The 21324-nt window shown below is 42.8% G+C and overlaps 1 protein-coding gene across 2 annotated transcripts in view; it reads right to left on the bottom strand.

Annotated features, from left to right (window-relative positions):
- The window catches only part of GMDS (GDP-mannose 4,6-dehydratase), a 964998-nt gene that overhangs the window by 746952 nt on the left and 196722 nt on the right, over positions 1-21324 (bottom strand). For both annotated transcript variants that reach the window (XM_077269772.1, XM_077269773.1), the window contains exon 3: positions 14440-14484. In XM_077269772.1, coding sequence (XP_077125887.1) covers positions 14440-14484 — 45 coding nt within the window. The remainder of the gene's footprint in view (positions 1-14439; positions 14485-21324) is intronic.

The following is a 21324-nucleotide window of genomic DNA, read 5'->3' as shown; positions in this document are numbered from 1 at the left end:
TAAAAATTGGCCCGGTCATTAACGTGCAAACCACCCTCGGGGCTTAAGGGGTTAAGGAAGTGCAACCCCCACATTATTAGGGAGGGTACTAAGGGTGCCGTCATGGGCCTCCGAAAAATGCTGCTACCGGTAAGTAGCTTAATACTTTATTCGGACTCCCATGACAGCACCACGAGAGATTTACAGAGATGTAAGCTACCTTAGGGAGGGACTATAGCCTGCAGCACCCTTAACCCGAAGGTGAGATCTGAGGAGAACCCCAAGTCCAACCGATCGTGTTTGAAAAAGGTGGAAGGGGATGACCATGTGGCCGCCTTACATATCTGGTTGATTGACACTCCAGACCTTTCCGCCCAGGATGAGGTTATGGCTCGGGTGGAATGCGCCCTCAGATTCTGCGGAGCCGGACCCCCACCTGCTGTATAAGCCAGAGAGATAGCCTCCCTAATCCATTTAGCTAGCTTGTATTTTGATGCTCTAAGGGTACCGTCTCACAGTGGCACTTTGGTCGCTACGACGGTACGATCCGTGACGTTCCAGCGATATCCATACGATATCGCTGTGTCTGACACGCAGCAGCGATCAGGGACCCTGCTGAGAATCGTACGTCATAGCAGATCGTTTGGAACTTTATTTCGTCGCTGGATCTCCCGCTGTCATCGCTGGATCATTGTGTGTGACAGCGATCCAGCGATGCGTTGGCTTGTAACCAGGGTAAACATCGGGTTACTAAGCGCAGGGCCGCCCTTAGTAACCCGATGTTTACCGTGGTTACCAGCGTAAAAGTAAAAAAAACCAAACAGTACATACTTACATTCCGATGTCTGTCCCCCGGCGTTCTGCTTCTCTGCACTGTGAGCGCCGGCCAGACGGAAAGCGAGCACAGCGGTGACGTCACCGCTGTGCTTTCCGGCTGGCGCAGACACAGTGCAGAGAAGCAGAACGCCGGGGGACAGACACCGGAATGTAAGTATGTACTGTTTGGTTTTTTTTACTTTTACGCTGGTAACCACGGTAAACATCGGGTTACTAAGCGCGGCCCTGCGCTTAGTAACCCGATGTTTCCCCTGTTACCCGGGGCCTTCGGCATCGTTGGTCGCTGGAGAGCGGTCTGTGTGACAGCTCCCCAGCGACCACACAACCACTTACCAACGATCACGGCCAGGTCGTATCGCTGGTCGTGATCGTTGGTAAATCGTTATGTGAGACGGTACCCTAACCCCTTTCCTAGGACCTTGGAAGGATAAGAATAGTGCATTATCTTTCTTCCAATCATTAGTGACAGATATAATGTAGAAGGCATCTCCTAACATCTAATGTATGGAGTTTTTTCTTTAGGGTTAGAAGGATTAGGGATAAAAGGATGGTAGAACTATCTCCTGTGATCTGTGAAATTGGGATGCTACTTTTTTTTAAATCAGATATTTTTTATTAAAGTTTTCAGAACATAGAATTTTTTCCAAAATACCCCACAGTCTTTTCCCATTCCCAACAACTCCCCCCCCCCCCAACCCTGGTCCAATGATAAAATATATCACAAGAAAAATACAGACATAGATAAGGCACATATCCCAAGGCACCAGTCATGGAGTACAACTAAATCACTTTCAGGGTGATATAAACATGGTATCACGAGAATAAACTTACAGACGGTAAGCCTGGAACATTCAACCATCCTGCCCAAATTTTCTCAAACACTGCCGGTCTACCCCGTTTAAGATAAATGGCCTTCTCTCTGCATAGTATGAGGTTTAGCTTATTTACATACTCCTTCCTCGTGGGAACTTTATCTGAGATCCAGTGATATGCTATTAATTTTCTAGCAGTAAAAAGCATTCTGGCAACAGCTATTTGTGAATGATCATCTCCTCCCGCCTCCTCAACATATCCAAGCACACAGACAATAGGATCTCTGGGAATATCCTGCTCTGTGGCCATATATATTAAGTTGAGAACCATAATCCAGAATATTTGTATACAGGGACACGTCCAGAACATATGTAGGATATCTGCATTATCGAGCGTACACTTGGGACATTTTGAATTTGGCCTTAGACCTAAATCAAACAGCCACTTAGGAGTCCTATAAACCCTATAAAGGATATATAGTTGAGACAGACGGTTAGGCTCACTGAGAGACAACTTAGGGATCATTTGCATTATTGACTCCCATTGATCTACCGAAATCCCCCCCACTTGATGTTCCCATTTCGCCAATGCAGTCATCGGGTGACCTAATAGCGCCCTCGAGAGGAGCTCCCCGTACACGAATGAAATTAGTCCCCTTGTAGATGCCTGTAAACCGAGCCTATTAATAACAGTATCATGATGTATAATAATAGGGTGTATATGAGTCTGCATTATATAAGCGTGTCTTACTTGTAAATACTGATAAAACATAGAATGCTGAAGTGAGAACTCCCTTCGTAAGTCCTCAAATGATTTAAAGACACCCCCATCTATCAGCTGTGAGAGCCACCAGATACCCACTCGTCGCCATTGCGCAAACCCCTTCAGTGTCCTCAATTGCGGCAGATATGGATTATCCCATATAGGGGTATACCTTGTGAACCCAGTAATTCCCCTTAAACTTTTAATTTTACCCCACACTTTGACCATAAGCATTACCGTCGGAAATTTAGACACCCACGGTTTAAATTTATTTGCCTCTAACTTAGACAATAGGGGACCCCGACCCCCGAGAAACTGAAGAATCCCTCGACCTCCCCCTATTTCCACAGATGTGTCCTCCACTCTACTTGCCAGATGTTGACACTGGGAAGATAAAAAATATAGCCAAGGGTTAGGCAATGCCAACCCTCCTTCCTCCTTACTCCTTTGTAAGTGCTCTAACTTAATTCTCGCACCCTTTTTCAACCATATAAGTTCCCTAAACAGTGCATTAATTTTAAAGAACCTATTTTGGGGAAGCCAAATTGGGGAGTTATGAAGAACATATAAAAGCTGAGGCATAATCACCATTTTCAACAGGTTCACTCTCCCAACTATTGACAAATGTAACTTAGCCCAGGCCTTAATCTTCTGTTTAATCCTAGCCACAAGTGGGGAAAGATTTAAGTGTTCATAAGCTAATATGTTGTTTGATATATTAATACCCAGGTATTTAAAACATGACACTACTGGCACCTGTGGAGCTCTAACCACAGTTGGGTCTAATGGTAAAATAGCAGACTTTTCCCAATTTATGGCCAAACCCGATATAGCCCCAAACGCAGCAAAAAGTGACATTACGCCATTGAGCGATTCGTCAGAGTCAGCCAAAAACAGGAGAATGTCATCGGCGTAGAGAGCCACTTTCTCCTCTAATGTCCCGTATCTAAACCCTTCAATTTCTGGGCTAAGCCTTATCCTTGAAGCCAAAGGCTCCACCGCCAGGGCGAAAAGCAGCGGAGACAGAGGACAACCTTGCCTCGTACCCCTATACAGATTGAAGGACTCAGACAGCAGTCCATTTGCTCGTATTCTTGCTGACGGTTCTGAGTACAAAAGCTTAATCCAACCAATAAAGCCTGGACCAAAACCCATGCACTGAAGCGTAGCAAACAGGTATTTCCATTCCACGCTGTCAAACGCCTTAGCGGCATCAAGGGACAGAACTGCCCTCCTCCCCACATTGTCTGCCCCCACTTGCATATTGAGATATAGTCTTCTAACATTTAGGGCCGTTGACTTATGAGGCATGAATCCCGTCTGATCCGAGTGTATTAGAGATTCCACGACTTTTGAAAGACGAATGGCCAACACCTTTGCTAATAGCTTAATATCTACTGTCAGAAGGGAAATTGGTCTATACGAGGCCGGGAGGGTAGGATCCCTATCTTTTTTTGGTAAGACAGTAATAATAGCTTCCCGCATAGAAGGCGGAAGGACCCCAAGCCCGAGGCTATCATTAAGTGTAGTCAATAATATTGGGAGTAGAACCGACTTATATTTTTTATAGACCTCCACTGGTATGCCATCCACCCCCGGTGATTTGTTATTAGAAATAGTGTTCAGAGCCTCTTCAAGCTCATCTAAACCCAAAGGTTCATCTAACAAAGCTCTATCCGCATCAGAAAGTTGCGGGAGCCTGGCGGCTTCTAAAAAGTCCGCAAGCTCTTCCGTGGAAGCCCCAAAATGAGAGGAATACAAGTTAGTGTAAAAGGCCCTCAAAATCCTTAGAATTCCCGGTGAATCCGTAATAAGTGTCCCATCCCCACCACTGAGCCCAGGTATGAACGAGGACCCTTTTTGTGCTGACGTTATAACCGAGAGTAGGTGCCCCACACTCTCTGCACTTTCAAAGAATTGGGTTGATTGGAACATACGTTTCTGCGCGGCCGCCTCTAGAGTCATTTTGGTCACTCGTGACTGAGCATCCCTAAGTCTCCTCTGTGTGTTAGGGGTGACCTGCATTGAGAAAGCCCCCTCTGCAGCCTCCAACTCCTGAAGTACAAGTTTAGATTTTTGTCTTGAACTAGACTTAATCTTTGAAATCTCGCGAATAAACATACCACGCAAGTATGCCTTCAGAGTCTCCCACACCACCAGACTAGAGGCTGAGTTCTCATTAAACTGAAGGAATTCCTGTAATTCCGAGGTGAACATATCTGTCTTATCCACTAGCTGCAACCAAAATGGATTTAAGCGCCACAAAGGCCTACCCCGTGACACCACGTCATCCCCCTTGATCACAATGGACAGGGGTGAATGGTCCGACACTGTCCTTGGCAAATATTCAACATTTTTAATTTTCCCCAGCATGAGACCATCCCCCAAGGCCAGATCGATACGAGATAGAGAAGTAAAAGTAGGAGAAAAACATGAATACTGATACACCTCGGGATTCCTGCATCTCCACAGATCAGTTAAAGCTAGTTCTCGCAGGAGCGCCCCAAATGGTGTGCAATTACCTTCCGGTTTTATAAGTGCGTGATTACCTCTATCCCAATGGGCATCTAAAATGTTATTGAAATCACCCACCACTAAATATGGGACCCCTGGAAAACCTCTCAAAATAGTAAGAATTTGATATATGATCTTACTACTATATGGCGGAGGAATATATAAAGATATGAGTGTCATTGTAACTGCAGACAAGGTACAACATAAAATAACAAACCGCCCCTCTTCGTCCACCACCACCTGATTACATGAAAACTGAGCACCCCGTCCAATTAGTATACTAACCCCTCTGGAATACTGGGAATAAGTGGAGTGATATCCCGCCAATATCCATCTCTTATCTAGAATATTGAGTGTCTCTCGGGTAAGATGCGTCTCCTGCAGACAGATTACCGTTGGCTTATGATCCGCAATAAAAGAAAAAATTGCCTGTCTTTTTACTGGGGATTTCATCCCTCTAACATTCCAACTAAGAATCCTAACTTCCCCCATAACTAGTAGTTTCAGTCATACAAAACAATATCCAGTTAATCTTAGCCAAACCTATTTTAACATATGTGCACATATCAAAGGACCTAACACCCCCCCCATTCCCTCCCACCCTCCTAACAACCCATCCCAACATAACTTTAAATTGTGTTGGATTCATCCCACTCTGGTATAGATAAAACCCCCAACACCAGGCGTTTCTGTTCCCATCTCGCCCCCCACATTTTACAGGATAACACCCCACAGCACAATGTGACCATCTGAGCACAGAGACAACTTAAAATGTCTAAAAGTTCACTTTTCCCCACTGCGGTCTTCCATCTCTCTTCTTAAATGTTGTTCATTCAGATCCAACCAATCAGCTGCCTCCATAGCGTCCAGAAAAAAATGAGATTTATTCCCAGCCTCGACCCGCAATTTAGCCGGGAACATCATTGAGTATTTCAGGCCAAGAGCCCTCAGCCGTTTTTTAATGTCAACAAATTTTGCTCTCATTTTCTGCACTGTCGGCGAAAAATCCGGATAAAATGAAACTCTAGAACCATCAATAGTTAGTTCAGGGTGATCTCTTGAAAACCGAAGAATGTTGTCTCTGTCTCTGTAGTGAAGTATTTTGGCCAAAATAGGTCTTGGTGGATGGCCGGGGGGAGGGGGACGGGTCGGAATTCTATGAGCGCGCTCCACCGCGTACAAGTGAGTCAGAGTGGCCGGTCCAACTTTCTCCTTTATCCAGGTCTCAATAAAAGTAGTAGGATTTTTGCCCTCGCATCGTTCTGGCACACCGACAATGCGAACATTATTGCGCCTGGACCTGTTCTCCAAATCATCCGTTTTGTTCCAAATCGCAGCAATATCTTTCGTGATCTCCTTATTGTGCTGCGCAGACGCAGAAACTGTATTTTCAACCACACCAACTCTTTTTTCCAATTGCCCAGTTCTGTCCTTAACTGTGTGAAGATCATGTTTTACATTTTGCATTGATTCCTGTAAAAAGCCCAACTGAGTGAGCACATTAGTAATAGCTGATCCACACTGCATAACAGCCACCAGCACGTCCTTTATAGTGGGCTCAGCAGGAACCTGCAGCTTCAGCGCTGTGAGCTGCTTCTTATTTTGTTCCACCAGCTCTCCCCAGCTAGCCAGGGCCTCCTGGTTCCTCTGCCCTCCAGCACTTTCAGTCTCCTCCTCCCCCTCTTCACTCATCCCCCGCTCTGTACCTTCTCCTCCTGTGTCCTGATCTTTTCCAACTGCATGGGGAGATTCCTTCTCCAATTCCTCCACTCGGGCAAATCGCTGCAGACGAGCCGCTACTTCTCTGTTTCTGGCTGCACTATCAGTCTCTGCATCTGCCAGAGCATGTGCTGAAGCAGCAGCGCCATCTTGGGAACCAGAGGCCATCTCTCCTGTAATCCTCCTTTGACCTTTTTTCGGCATGTTGCACGCCTGGAATGCTCCCTCGATGGCCCGAGGACCTCCACCAGTCCCCAGGGCCTCTCCACAGATAATTACTGGCTGTGCTGTGGGGATTTAGCAGCAGTAATTCACTAGGTCATGCAGGAGCTCTGCAAGCACACGTCCTCCTCACATGCTGCTAGGCCACGCCCCTTCGGGATGCTACTTTTGGTAAGTAAGCTGGGTCCGGCCTGAGAATCACCCTATCCTGTAAGAACTCTGTATACGGGGGAAGTCTTGAAAGTGCCTGGATGTCTCCTATTCTGCGAGCCGATGTTATAGCTACCAGAAAAGCTGTTTTAAGGGACAACATTTTGATAGAGGCTTCATATAAGGGCTCAAATGGGTCTCTTATTAGAGATGAAAGGACTAGATTTAGGTCCCACGGTACCGCCTTGTTTTTATACAAAGGTCTAGCTCTACCGACAGCCTTAATGAACCTTGACACCCAATAATTATTGGAAATATTACAAGAGAACAGGGCACCAAGGGCTGATACCTGTACTCTCAGTGTACTTGCAGAAAGATTTAATTCTAATCCCTTTTGCAGAAATTCTAATATCTGGCGTATTGCTACCCCTTCTTCGATGTTAAAATCTGAGAAGGCCACGAACTTTCTCCAGGTTCTCGAGTAGATTTTTGTTATTTGTTTTCTACTTTTTAGAAGGGTGTCTACCAAATTTGGGGAGAAACCTTTGTCTTTCAATAGTGACCGCTCAAACTCCAAGCCGTTAAATGGAGTCCCTTCACTTGTGGATGGCATATCGGCCCCTGGAAAAGTAAATTCGGGATATCTGGTAGTACCCAGGGATCGCCTACCGACATTGTCCTGAGCCATGCGAACCAGGTTCTCCTGGGCCAAAAAGGAGCAATCAGAATGACCTTTGCACGATCTTCCCTGATTTTCCTCACCACTAGAGGTAACAGGTTCAATGGTGGGAAGGCGCAAGCCAAAGGAAAATCCCATTTTATTAGGAAGGCATCCACCGCCAGAGGATTCTCCCTGGGATTTAAAGAACAACAACATTTTTTCACTTTTTTGTTGTCTCGTGGCGAATAGGTCCACCACTGGCTGACCCCATCGGCAGACAATCTGACTGAAGACGTCTCCATTTAGAGACCATTACCCTTGTCTTAATATATTGCGGCTGAGAAAATCTGCCTTTACGTTTTCTTTCCCCTTGATGTGAAGAGCAGTCAAAGATTGAAAATTTGTCTCCGCTGTCTGGAATAAGTGATTTGTGACCTGCATCAGAGCCTCGGAATGAGTTTCACCTTGATGATTTATATAGGCCACTGCCACCTGGTTGTCCGAGAGGATCCTGATGTGGTGTCCCTGCAGATATGAGGAGTTTTTTTAACGGCTAATTCTATCGCCATTAATTCCCTCTGGTCGGATGAAGATGTTGAATATGGTTCCCTTTGTCCCTGAACCACAATGTCCCCCATGTGGGCCCCCACCCTGAGGGGCTGTCATCCAGGGAACCCCTGTCAATAGAGATAATTTATCTAGCCAATTTATCTAGCCACCATTTTAGGGATTCAAGAGTTACTGGCCTCAAGGTTATTTTTTCCCGTAAGGCTCCCCCCAAGATTTTATCTTTAATCGAAACATCTTTCTGTAGGGTTCTAGTATGAAATTGAGCCCATCTGACCACCGGGATGCATGACGTGAGGGATCCTAGCAGGGACATAGCCTGTCGAAGAGTCATGGAGGGTGTATTGATTGCCCTTAATACCTGGCACTGAATTTGATCTGATTTCTCAGTAGGGAGAAGACACTTGTGTAGTTGAATCTAATAATCCTAAAAACTTTTGAATTTTTAGGGGCTGCAAATGAGATTTCTCAATTAATTATCCAACCCAGGTGTTCCAATCTAAGTCTCACTGTTTCTAATTGAGACAAACCGTGATCCATCAAATTCCCTGCAATGAGGAAATCATCAAGGTAGGGGACAATAAGAATATTAGACTCCCGTAAATGTGCCATAACCTCCGCAATAATTTGTAAATACTCCAGGAGCAGAAGTTATACCGAAGGGAAGCGCCCTGTACTGGAAATGGCGAACTACTCCCCCCATTAATACTGCTACCCTTAGGAATTGTTGGAAATCTGCATGAATGGGCACATGATAATAGGCATCCACTGCTACCATGAAACAATCTTTAAACAGCATTTTTATTGTTGTATTGATAGATTCCATCTTGAAGGAATGTTTGACCAGGTAAATATTAAGGCGTCTGAGATTTATGATGGTCCTATAAGTCTTATCAGGTTTCTGAATAAGAAACAGAGGAGAATAAAATCCCTTCCCTCTATCAGATTTTGGGACTTCTATAAGGACATTTTTAGAACAAAGAGACAACACCTCTTCTTCTAAATCGGACTGCTCAAGGGGAGGAGAACGGAAAGGAGTCAATTTAAAACTATCCCGTGGGGTACCAATAAACTGAAGTGTGAGACCCTGGGATATAGTGTTTTGCACCCAAACACTATTTGTGATCTCTGACCATTCCGAACCGAAATGTAACAGTCTACCCCCCACCGGGATTGCTAGTCATTTATCTTCTTTCTTCCTTTCCTTTGAGGAATGACGGAACATAAATCCTGTACCTCTTCTACGCCCATCATCCCATCTAGACCGATCTCTAATGGGTGAAAAGCCACGCCTCCTTCCCCGGCCAAATCTCTTATTAAAGGGACGACGGTCGGATCCAAACAAATTAGGAAACTTCTTTTTTTTATCATCTCCCGCTTTTTCTAGGAGTTCGTCCAAGGTGGGACCAAACAAATATTTTCCTTTACAAGGAATGGCACAGAGCTTTGATCTTGTCTGTATATCCCCTTGCCAGCATTTCAACCACAAGGCTCTTCTGGCTGCATTAGAGAGTCCTGCTGCTCTAGCCGCCATTTTAACAGAGTCAATGGAAGCATCTGACAAGAAGGCAGCCGCCTCCTGAATTACCAGTAAAGCAGTTACTCTAGAGGCTCCCTCCTTCAACTGGGACTCTAATTGGTCCAGCCAAACCATCATAGACCTGGCCGTACATGTTGATGCCACCGCAAGTCTTAAGGAACCGGCCGCCATTTCCCAGGTACCCCTCAGAAAGGTGTCCGCCTTTCGGTCAAGGGGGTCCTTAAGGGTTCCCATATCCTCAAAAGGAAGAGAAGCTCGCTTCGCCACTTTGGCTACTGCCGCATCTAATTTAGGAGCCTTCTCCTAATTGCTAACTGCCGAGTCATCAAATGGATATCTGCGCTTTTGTGCTGGAGGCAAGGAACCTTTTTTCTCAGGTTTTTTCCACTCCCTATTAATGAGTTCCTGAATTTTCTCATTTAGCGGAAACACTAGGCTTTCTTTGCTCCAGTCCACAGAACATCATTACCTCTCTGGATAATTGAGGCATGGGCTCTGCTATGCCCATTGTCCCTCTGACCGCTTTTACTAACTTATCTATCCTTTCGAGGGGTAGACAAAAGCGGGCGGTATCTTCCTCCGAGGACGATGCAGCTGAATCAGAGGAAATCTCATCTATATTCTCATCCACGGAAGAGTCAGAGGAGCTTTATTTTTAGAGCTTCCTGCTTTAGATAAGGACTTAATGGAATGTCCGACTTCCGTCCTGACCATCTCCTTCAAGCTTGCTGCCATACTAAGGGGGCAAGTAAGGCAGTCTAGTCTCCGCAGATCTAATGCCCTCACCCCCTCCCCCTTCCTGAGACCTCACTGTCTGCTGGATACAGGGGCCACATAGCTTTTTAGGGCAGTTATCAGGTAAGGGAACCCCGCAGATGGCACACTCCCTATGTTTCGCCTTACCGATGGATTTCTTCCCCTACAATGAAGAATATGAGGGGAATCACATCACTGGGTTAACATTCTCAATGATCACTCACCAGTGCCTGCCCCAAAAAAGGAAATATCGGAATGAGGGGGATTCTTCCTGGCTGATGCTCCAGACCCCTGTCTGGAGGAGCTTTTGCGGCCAGAGTCATCACTCCTTCTGTCACCTTTGGGCTTCTGATAAACCTCGTCCAGCAGCTGAGGCTGCTGTTCAGTCGCTCTCCATACCTCACGGATCGAGGCCAGAAGCAAAGGACCAAGCTCCAGAATCTTATTATAACCCCTCTTCCGGTCAGCAGCCACGCCAAGCGCTCTCCCCTGATTCGATGTCCCTCCCTCCAGGTGCAGGATATCGGTGGGGGCCTGTAACTGAGCGGCGTGCAAATTCCCGGTGGGCGCCGCCATCTTGGAGTCACCGCACATGCGTGGAACCCCGCGACCCGGAAGCAGACGCCGGCTCCGCCCCCAGATGTCACCCGGCTCCACAGCGCTTCCTGTCAGCGCTGAGAGCAGCGTGGGACGCCCGGCGAACCAGCAATACTCTGGGTGGCGCCACCACAATGCCGCCGCATGGATCCCAGCCTGCACACACACCTGCCTGAAAAGGAGGGACCCCAGGGAAATACTTACCCGCGCTGGCTCCTGGAGACAGAACACCACCGGTGACTGCTCCCTGCTGAAACGCCACCACCGTGCAGTTCTGCCAGGACCACCGTGACGTCTTCCAGGATCTCCGCACCGGCCGAGGTAGGAGACCCCCCCGCTACCTGAATCGGCCAGCCGGCCTGGGATCCTTGACAAAATTCTGTAGGATCCCGTCCCTTTAGGAACAGGAAACCAACTGATACGTGGGAGAGGTGCCGCCCTTTTGTATCTGTAGGTTTCCTGTTCCTAATGGGCGGATCCCCTCTCTCGTGGTGCTGTCATGGGAGTCCGAATAAAACAATCCAATTGAGAATCTGTGGTCAGAAAAATCTGAGGTTGAAGATTGCTGCTCACCAGAGCAAACCTCTTAACTTGAAGAACTGCAGTAGTTTTGCCTTGAGGAATGGCAAAAAAAAAAAAAATCCCAGTGGCAAGATGTGGAAAGCTGAGAGACTTATCCAAAACGACTTGCAGCTGTAATTAAAAATGAGGCTCTACAAAGTACTGACTTTAGGAGGTAAACAGGTTATGGTTTGCTTCACAAAAAGAAAACCAAAATGTTCACAGTTGTAGACATGTTTACATGAAATGATGCAAACCCTCAAAAGCACAGTGATATTCTAGGATGTAAAGTAGCAAAACACCAAAAAAGCTACAAGCCACAATTACAAAGGAAAAGCTGCCTGCCGACTGTATAGTAGAGCAGTCCGAGTCTCATGACTGTATGGAGAAAGAAGCACTGTTATCTCTTCCCATTTCTCCAGCACTGTCTCAGACAGATCCTAGATCCCATAGTTATAAGGTCACGAGTAGCAGCACTGCTATGCAACGATATCTTAGACTGTCATTACAAAGTTGATGTTGGACCACCCAGATGATTAAAATCTATGGGCGGTACTAAAGCAGTTATTCAAACCGTGCTATTGCATTTTAGCCTAGTTTTTGGTAAACAATGACAAATTGTACTGTGTTGCTATTCATCTGAGATTGTATTTGCCTTATTTTAAGACCTTCTCAAAGGCAGATTTTTTTCTATATCCAAAGCTGTAGAACCACAGAAATTAAAAAGGCTGCACTCCGCTTTTCTTGTGGCATATATGGGTCTACTGTACATAGAATATAATGTATGTAAATAGCACTTCCATGTACTTTAAATCCATTTTTTCTCTTGTGACTTTCAAATTTCTTGGCTTCTTTATCTTCCATGCTCTGCTTTTAATATAATGATGCATCAGCTTAGTATCATATGGGCAGCTGCAGCCGATACAATCTCTGCATGCTGTGGTATCAGTCAGATTATCCTGTCAATATTTTAGCACATTTAGTAAAAACATAATTAGTAGACAGTCAGGGAATCTAAATGGATTTTCGATAAATAAGCTCCTTCACATAATCATCAACTGATATTTGTTTCCACCCTTGAACAGACCATAAAGACATATAACTTATAAAGGGAGTTACAGTAGCAGTGACTAGCATGCGCAGAAGAAGAATGAAGACACTGCCCAAAGAAGGGTGGGTAAGGTAAGGATAATAGCGCAAATGCAGGCGCGGTATTTTGGAGCCACGACTGCTTGTCACAGGGCAGTGTGATGTGCATGGGAGGGGGGTGCTATGATAATGAAGACAGAAGGCAGGTATTTCGTCGAGGCACCACACGCTCCGTAGCATGGAAGAAATCATTAACATAAAAGATTGAAATTCAATTTCTCAACAACTACTACAGCTATGAGGCATACAGGTAAGACTATTTTAATTAACTATTCTATCACCTGTTTGCCCATAGTAATAGATTATATATGTCTAAAGGGGGTGACAGATTCCCTTTAAAGATTGTTGGAAAGCCATTTCAGGTGACGAAGCTGCTTGAGATGATGCCAATGATGTGTAAAGCTGTCATCAACGTATAAGGGAAAAGGATTTACTTTGTAGAATTTAAGGTGCAAAACATTGTTTTCTTTCACGTGCTTCTTTACATTTTTCCATAGGTGTTCCTCTTTAAAGTGCACATTCCAATAAGACCAAGGTTATTGCATTAGCAAGCGAGTTCAACATTTTGATTGGTACAGTTTAACACACATAGCAAATCAAGCAGCATTAAAGGGTTTTTTTTCCTACCACCACTTTCACCCTATAGTGCCTACACTTTGCAACTACTTAATTTGTGCAGACCTCTTTACCCTTTTGTACCTGCTACAGTTTTCTAGCCAAAGAGATGTTTGGATGATGCCTGTCTAAGGACAAGGTTACATGTCTGACATACCTTGTCAGAGTGAAAAAAAGAAGAAGAAAAAAAAAAAAAAAACAGGCTATGATATACACTCATGACGAGGGATTACAGCTAACAATCACGTACATGATGGGGTCTTCAGCTTTTGCAGTTACAACTGTATATGTAAGATTGAACACTTCTGGGTTCTACAAGGTTGCTTCAGGTGCAGGAGGACTGTTGAAACCGCTTCTTAAGTTTACACAACTGGCTATAAAAATTGTTGTTAGTTAGATATCAAACACCGAGGACTCCATTTTTATTTTTTCATACTACTATCTAAGTGTAATGGCTAACATCCACTAAAGAACTCCATTTTTCTTTTCAATATGAGAGACAACCAGCCATTGAGATCATCTCCATATATTGACAGCATTAGAATTATAATAGAAATGTAAAATGGCTCATTTAAAAAAAGATAATGTTCTGCATAAAAAAAAGAAAGAAAACCAAGCCTTTATTGCTTAGCAAAACTTTAAAATGACTTCATTGAGAACATGTTTTTAAGTGCTGCATTACATCAGAAGGTCTTCCATTTTTTTTCTAAACACCAGCTTTGGCCTGTGTCGGATGCTGCTTATCTGACCTTACGGGATATGTATGCAGTGGTTATACCCTAAGGAGACAAGAGAATCCACTAGCAGACCCTCGCTGATAAATACTACAATACGCTGGCGTGGTTACAGCCCATGTTCCACATTTCTTTTTGGAAGCTTTGATTTGTTATCTGGACTTGGAATGGAAAATCCAGAGAAATGACAGCAACAGAGGAAGTTCTGTAGGCTGCTGCTTGCTAGCGATTTCATCAGCCTGTACTAACTCTTGGTCACTTACCTCGTAGCCCTTTTCCAGGAGAAATTCAGCCAAATAAGAGCCATCCTAGGAAGAGAGAAAAAAAAGAAAGATTAAAATTTATGTGAGAAACGTGCACAGCTACTGTATGGGAACTGATATTATGTAACACGTTGATATAGAAGTCATACTGCAGAAAGGTGCACACATTCACTGCCAACTAAAATGTTTAGCCACATGCTGAGCTGCAGACATTCAGAAACAAGATTCTCCAGGGATGGCGGGTTTAGCAGCTCAAAATAAACCTGAATCAGGTTTTTACAGATCACAGCTGTCCAGTGTAAAAGGTACAAAAATGTAATAGCATTATATAACCAAGAAGGGATAAATAAAATACATGTACTTTTATTGATAAGAAAAATGAAGTTCGTATATAAAAGTTACCATGGTCTGACATTTACCATGTATTTAACCATTTTGCGCTAGAGCCCATTTTCACCTTCGCAACCTTTTTCAATTTTGACCAGTTTCATTTTTTAAGGCAATAACTCTTGAACACTTCAAAGTATCCCAGTGGTTCCGAGACTCTATTCTCGTGACACATCGTACTTCAAAATAGTAAATTTGTTCGATATAACTTGTTAAATTGCCAAATTTTTTGCCAAATTTCTGATATTTTCAGGAATACACATTTTCTATGTTTATGCTCTTAAACCAGAGAGTTATGTCACACAAAATAGTTAATAAATAACATTTCTCAAGCGTCAATTTGTCTTTTTTGTTAGGAAAATAAAAGGGTTACAAGCTGATTCACAGTTTCTCATTTCCAACCAAACTTACAAAATATATTTTTTTCCTTAGGGACCATCTCACAATTGAAGTGATTTTGAGTTGTATATATTTATATATGCTCAAAACCACATTTAAGAAGTTTATTAACCCTTCAGAGGCTTCACAGAAACTAAAAAAAAAAAATGAAAGCTTTACTTTTTCCCACAAAAATCGTAATTCATCCTTAAATTTTTGTTGTGCAGTTTCGCCTGAGTAGGCTCATACCCCATATGTGGTAGAAAACTACTGTTTGGGCGCAAGGCAGGGCCTGGAAGGTGAAGGAGCACCATAAAGAATTTTAGAATGCAAAATTGGAGAGTCCCTCAGGTGCCTAAATAGTGGAAACCTCACACAAGTGATCCCATTTTAGAAACTAGACCCCTCAAGGAATTTATCTAAATGTGTGGTGAGCATCTTGAACCCACAGGGGATTCAAATAATTTTCTAGTGTTGAGCCATGAAAAATAAAACATTTTAAAACATTCACAAATGTTATTTCAGCCCCAATTTTTTTATTTTTTACAAGGGTAGCAAGAAAAACAAAACAAAGGACCCTTAAATTTGTTGTGCAAGTTCTCCTGAGTATGCCGATACCACATATGTAGTCCACTAAAAGGTTGCTTCAAAAGACTGACACCACCAGATCACAGGTCAGACGGCATCCCGAGTGTCTCCTCCTGCCTCATTATAGGGAATCTTCCGTCAGAGGTTCCGTTTAAATCACATATTTCAAAGACTTACACGGAAACCCCGGTGTAGACATTCAGCGATGGATAAATGTGAGCAGAGCTTTGAGAGGCACAATGAACAATCGTTAGCAGGTCAAGAATTGTTTTTTCATTCATTTTGCATGGTTCTCATGCGGTAAAAGTAATTTTACTACTTTATTCTTTGGTCGGTGTGACTACAGCGATACCAGATTTATATCAGGTTTTTACGTTTGGCTGCTGTCACACGAAAAAAAAAAAAAAAAAAACTTTAATTTTTTTGCATTGCAATATTTTGAGAGCTATAATTTTTCCATATCTCTGCCAACAGACTCATACGAGGGCCTGTTTTTTGTGGGACAATTTAAATTTTTATTGGTATCAATTTGGTCACAATGATTTTTGATCACTTACTATTCAGTTTTTTTTGTTGAACTGCATGTGGTAAAACGGACAAGATCGCTTTAATTCTTTTGGGTCAGTATGATTACGGCGACATCACATATAATTTATGTTTTGCCGCTTAAAACTATTTTATAGAAGGAATCGTTTTTTGCATTGTTTTAGCCTCAGAGGTATAACTTATTTCTCTGCTGAGAGCCATTTAGTGGCTTATTTTTTGCGTGACAAATTGACGTTTTCAGAGATTCCATTTTTACATTTTTATTTCCATTTGACTTTTTGATCACATTTTATTCCACTTGGTTTTTTGACTTTTTACACGGTGTGCACTGAAGGTTTTAACTCGTGTGACAGTTATATGGGTCACAGTTCCGACACGGCGATGACAGATGTGTACTTTATTTTTACTTAAGTGTACAAATTTATAGGTTTAATATTTTATTTTTAATTTTGTGATTTTTTTTTTTTTTTTAAACAAATAAAAAAAAAAAATAAGTTTTTACTTAGTCCCTGTATGGAACTTCAATTTTTGTTTTTCTGACCACTTGTCTCATACATTGCAATACATGTGTATTGCAATGCATGAGACCTGTCAGTTTTACACTGGCAGATCGCTTCTAAGACTCAGCTACTAGCTTTGTCTAAAAGGCCATCATAGCTGGCAGACCAGGAGGTCATCCTGTGATCTCCGGTTCCCATGACAACCCTCATCTCTCTCCCCCCCCCCATGATCAGGTCACTAGGGCGCGGGAGAGGTAAGTGAAGGAGCGTTCTCCCTCTCAGTCTTCTAGATGCTATCAAAAGCGATTCCAGTAGTTATAAGACCGCAACAGGTTAACATTGGGACCTGATGCAAATCACATCCTGATGTTACCCATCAGATAATACTCTGCACTTAAAAAAAACCAAAAAAAAAACGCAGCGCTTGCAGGACCTTGGGGATCATGAGTGCTGTGAAACCGCTGACGGTAGACAATCAGCAGTACTGCAACGAGCCCAGCAAGTGCCGATGTTCTTTTACATTGGGAGGTCGCAAAACAGTTAAGACCTGGTATAGTATTCTTGGAAAATCCTGTTGATTGGCTAGTTTAACTGGTAGACTTAAATTTTGATGGGAGTTAAGCTGAATACATTGCAAATCATATTACGAGCTGTGTCTTACAATTGCTCATTTTACTTTTCTACCTAGTTAATTCTTCTGTTATCCATTAGGTCGATCACATGATTAAAAATGGACTAGCTGAATTATTTCTAAGCGCTATGTAGAAACAGGAGGTCAAATTTCTCTGCACAAGTTATGAGTCTCTGCAAAAGTATGTGACGGGGAGGAGCGGAACAGCTGGGTCAGGAGTTGAAGAGGGGAATGAGTCCCATACAGGGACAAGACACTTCATGTTTCTACATAGAGCAGAAAAGAAATAGCTAGGTAGAAGAGAAAATAAGTACTATTGTAGGTGCTATATAATATGAGGATTTCAAAATATTAAGATAAAAACTTTGATGGGAATGATTCTTTAAATGACAAGGGTCATATGATTTTATATGGACATTGCATAAGCTGGAAGTATTTTGGCCAATACCCAGTCCACTATTCTCTTTATAAAAGAAAGGGTCTTAATGAAGAGAAGCACACCTAACAGGCGTTTATGGCATACTTGTCGACTAATCAGTAATTGCCAAGATTAGGGTAAAGCTTGAACACTTGTTCATAACCTGACTCAACAAAACAAACCAAAACTCCAATTGAAAAAGAATATGTAGGGTTAGAATCTTTTAGATTGTCCTAAAAAAAAATAAAAAAAAATTTGTATTATGGAATTATTTCTGCCAAAACAACATTTTCACAACTGCTTCATGGCTTATTATACAGGAGCAAATTATAACCACATGTTAAAAGGGAATTCACATTGCAAGACGGACAACAGTAGAGATAAGATTTGTGAATTTCAGATTTAAGTCACTGCAAGGGGTGCGTGGTTGTAGGACATTTCTTTCCATGTTACTTTTGGACAGCAGTTAACCTTCTAATCCTTCACTGTCAAACATAGGTAAATTTTGCCAAATTTGACTAGCAGATGTCAGAAGATGACAGCAAGTATAACCAAGGACAAGGTGCGGTACATACAGTGGGACACTACTGGAGAAGTTGCAACATACACATTTGTCAGGTCATCAGTACCCGGACACTGAATGACACGTGGGTGTGTGCAGCTTGCGTGGGTGTGTGTAGTGCAGGCTGTCAAAGCACCAGAGAATGATCAGTGTGTGCACTGTGCAGTGCCCCACCCCTATGACTGGAAGTGAGCAACTGCAGAAAACAGGACTTTATTTTCTCCTGATAGCGGCTGCTCCAGTAGTTTGCAGGTAAATGGAGTTTCAATCATGCCAAGTAGATTATATCTGTAGTTAAAGTGATTTTTTTTATTGAGGTAGATAAATAAGGGGGAAAACTTTTTTTTTTACAAAAATCTAATGACAAGGAGGAAAATTCAAGTGCATCATTTCTGATATGGGCAAAAGCATCCACATTCAAAACACACTTGAATAGGTTTGCCATTAATTTCCAATATACACTATAATATATACACACACAGGTGTGTCTCAGTTAGAATATCGAAAAGTTCATTTCGGTTCTTCAATTCAAAAAGTGAAACTCAATATGTAGAGTAATTACAAACAGATTAATGTATTTTAAGTGTTCATTTCTGTTAATGCTGATGATTATGTCTTACAGCCAATGAAAACCCAAAAGTATTTATCTCAAATTAAAATAATTAACAAAAAACACATGCCAAGGCTTCCTAAGGCTATGTTCACACGGTGCGTTTTTTGGTGCGGATCCGGAGCGGAATTTCAGCTGCGGATCCGCATCCGTTTTCCATGTAGGTTACAGTACAATGTAACCCAATGGAAAACAAAATCCGCTGTGCCGACGATCCTTTTTTCCCCAGGAAAATCCGCGCGGATTTGCCTGCGGAAAAAAGAAGTACCATGTCAATTCTTTCTCCGGATTCCGCTGCGGGTTTCCAGCAGCACCAATAGGAAACTGCATTTGGAAACCCGCAGTGGAATCCGCAGAAGAAAAAGGATCAAAATCCGCAGCTAAAATCAGCGCTGAATTTTAGCTGCGGTTTTTCAAAACAGGACAGGAAAAAAAACTGATGAAAAAACTGAACGTGTGAACGTAGCCTAAGTGTTTAGAAAGGTCCCTTAGTCTTTCAGTAGGCTCCACAATCATGGGGAAGACTGCTGACTTGACAGATGTCCATAAGGCAGTCATTGACACTCCACAAGGAGGGTAAGCCACAAAAGGTGATAGCTTGAGTAATGGAGATTATTGGACAAAATCTTGCGATAAATGACCCCATCCAGCCTCCCTTCAATACGTTGCAGTAGTCCTGTACCCTGGGGCAGAAAAGCACCCCCAAAGCATGATGTTTTCCCCACTGTGAAGCATGGTTTGGACGGTGTTCTGTTAGTTTGGAGGAAAAAGGCAGAGAACAGCCTCCAGTGGAGTTTAAAACAGACTGAACATAAAATAGAACTTTTGGTATAAACATTTTACAAACAATATATATGAAAAATGATAATTATAACATCATAGAAAATATATAGTATTAAAAATGAGAATACCACTTTTAACAGTAAGTCATACATCCCATGGTAGACCATAACAGTAAACATGACACTCCAACAAGTTATTCAAGAAAAATAGAATTCTTTACATAAATTTTTAAGTAACTGTAAAAGTTAGCGGAACAAAATATGGAAGTCAGGCGAGTTCAGATGAGATGAAAATAGAACTTTGATTTTTTTCCAGAACACATGGCCTTCTCACATGCCTCCCCTCTGGATCATCTAGATTGTCATTGGAGAACTTCAAACCTTGACATGTGCTGCTGTGAGCAGGGGGACCTTGGGGGCCTGGCAAGATTTTAATCCATGATAGCGTTGTCGCGATTTTACCGTGACAAAGGGGCCAGAAGACACTGGTTTCTGATTTTTCCTACTCCTGTACTAATTAGAAGAACTTCACCTTCATATTAAAAGGTGCAGGTTTCTGATAGCAGCGCAGGGGTTCATTTGTTCAGTTGAGAGCTTCTGGAAGCTTTCCTGCTTGGATAATCTCAGATGTTCAGTTTTGGCCATGCCCCTCTGCTGTATACACTCGCCTCTAGCAAGCAGCGATTGCCAATGTTAGAGCGGAATCACATTAGCGTATGGCATCCCATGCGATATGCTAATAACACTCAGCTCCACCTCTCCATGGTAGTGAGGTTTAAACAGGTGCAATTAATACAGGTAATGAGTGCAGAGTTGGAGGGCTTCTTAACGAATTCTGGCTCTCACAGACCTTTTTCTTTAAGTGATCAAATACTTACTCAAGGGTAACAAAATTTTTTTTTTTTACCTGAACTTTCCATCCTTTGTAGATGGGAAAACTTGCAATATCGGCAGTGTATCAAATACAGTACTTAATTTCCCAACTGTATATTTACAGCAAGTCGTTCTGACATTGCAAAGCATGTGTTTATTCTTGATAGTTTAGCACTTTTTCTGACAGGTCCTTAAGTGGACCCACCTGAAAAAGAAGTCACATGCAAATACTCTTATGGTATTCCCATGTAAATAAGGATTATAGATTAAGACTAGTGATTATCTAATAGCTTCGGATAAATGCTTTGTGACAGTAACACATGCATGGAAAGCCTGATTGTTGGGGTCTCCATGCATGTGTTACTGTCACAGCCGCGACACATGCAGCTGCGGCGCCGAACAGCTGAACAGCAGGAGCGCTCCATGTATCCGGGTTACTGAGGCAGCTATTCAGTAAGCGCTATAGCCATTTGGATAACTTCTTATCCAAAGCCATTTGATCAACCTCATTTAAGACTACTAGGTTTTTACCTTCGGCCTTATTCACACTCTAGTTTTTCACAGTTTTGACAGATCGCATTCATACCCATGACAGTTTATGGGGCTGTCC

Source organism: Ranitomeya variabilis, chromosome 6 (assembly GCF_051348905.1).
Source record: "Ranitomeya variabilis isolate aRanVar5 chromosome 6, aRanVar5.hap1, whole genome shotgun sequence".
Classification (NCBI taxonomy): domain Eukaryota; kingdom Metazoa; phylum Chordata; class Amphibia; order Anura; family Dendrobatidae; genus Ranitomeya; species Ranitomeya variabilis.
This window is presented reverse-complemented; position numbering and strand designations above follow the sequence as displayed.